Source organism: Thrips palmi, unplaced genomic scaffold (assembly GCF_012932325.1).
Source record: "Thrips palmi isolate BJ-2018 unplaced genomic scaffold, TpBJ-2018v1 HiC_scaffold_4, whole genome shotgun sequence".
NCBI lineage: Eukaryota > Metazoa > Arthropoda > Insecta > Thysanoptera > Thripidae > Thrips > Thrips palmi.
Genome location: NW_023144631.1, coordinates 15,470,140 through 15,471,702, shown reverse-complemented (window position 1 = coordinate 15,471,702; position 1,563 = coordinate 15,470,140). Strand labels below are relative to the sequence as shown.

Here is a 1,563-nt window from a genome sequence, read left to right as displayed (position 1 = left end):
TATCACTGGACAAAGTAAAAGCAATTTATGCCAGTGGTTACATTGCAAAGGGGTCAAGCTTCGAGGCCCCAACGGTACTTCGATGGTGATTCATACCGGGGGAGCCTCTGACAGAAACTTCTTTGAACTCAAAATAAAAGATTTGCCTGTTTTCGGTGTCCCCTATTTTTCAGACGCCCCCCAAAAACTATACCTGAGCACCGATCACATCCGCTTCGATTGTTCAAGGACCCTCTACTTGAAGCGAAAGAGGGGCCATACTCAGATTTTCCTCTGCTCCCTCCACTTAAATTAATAAACGCATTTGTTACGAATCGCCCCTGTTACAAATCGCCCCATACTCCCTTACGTCTCGATGAAGCGTCGTAGCGTGGACAGCAGACTTAGCGCAGGTCAGATCCATCGGCGGGTCAGCCAGGGACTTCTGCAGACCACTCGGGCCAGTTGCAGCGTGGCAGGGAAGCGGGATGCGGGGCGTCTCGAGATGGACCGGGAATTCGGGAAGACTCCTCCAGCGGACAGGACTCGTTCGTGAGGCAGGGGCGCGGCAGCAGGGGAGTTGTTCCTGCAAGTTCCAGAAGCTTCGACTGTGTCTCGGCGCGCACTGGCGCACCATACACGTCGACTCGCTCGGAGCGCGCGCGCACACACCACGGTTCAACGGACACCGCACGTAGGAGTTGTTGTGGAGTTTCATGAGCCTTCCGAGGGTGCGGTGCGGAGGCCTTGTACCGAGAAATTATTGGCGAAGAGAAGTACAACAAGATGGGGTTTCACTGCGAGCTGGCGCGCTGCTTCTGGGGTGACTGCATCAGCACTATGGTGAAAGGCCGGAGGTGTGACCGTGCCAAGCGGAAGTGCTATGGCGGCAACCCTGCCCTGGAAGCTGAGCGGCTCGCATTGGAGGCTTCTTTGAAGAATGCTAAGGTGGACCTTGCCCGTGCCCAAGCCCGGGTGAACCTTCTTCAGGGTGAATTGGACAACTTCAACCCTGAGGACGTTCTTGTTGAGTATCCCTTATGCCCGGGTGGCAGTACTTCTGTAGAAATTTTCTGTAAGATTGTAGTTTCTGTTGTTGTAATTGTAGTTTCCTTGATAGAGTTGGACTTAGACGGTTCTTTGTAGTTAAATTTTGGCGGTTTCCTTTTGACAATCTTCTCTCTATTTTTCCAGTTATTCCCGTATCTTTCTCGTAATTTCATTATTGCACCTTTTGGCTTTAGTTTTAGTAATAAACATTGACTAATATTATATACACGCAGCGTTTAAATAATAAAATTGGACGTTATGTACACGCAGCGTGCACATAACAGAAAAAAATTATTGACACGCAGGATTTTCCCCCTCAGATGTCCACCGACGGTGGCCTGTGGGACAAAATGTTCCTGCTGCAAAAAATATTTGGCTTTTATTTAAACGCTGCGTGTCTCCAAGGCACCAAAAAATTATTGGCACGCAGGATTGTAAAAAGTCTTCCGACCGGCGACTGAGTCCGGCATGGCGGCTTGGTGGGTGAGTCAGTGTCTCCGTCAGACACTGACGGTCGCCGTCAAAGTCAGTGTC

At 50.4% G+C, this 1,563-nt stretch overlaps 1 protein-coding gene across 1 annotated transcript in view; it reads left to right on the top strand.

The window, feature by feature from the left end:
* The first annotated feature begins 765 nt into the window (after positions 1-765).
* Positions 766-1,563, top strand: part of LOC117649926 (ubiquitin-conjugating enzyme E2 D2B-like) — a 7,590-nt gene continuing 6,792 nt past the window's right edge. The window contains exon 1 of the mRNA XM_034393110.1: positions 766-1,010. Within this exon, the coding sequence (XP_034249001.1) occupies positions 766-1,010 (245 nt within the window). The remainder of the gene's footprint in view (positions 1,011-1,563) is intronic.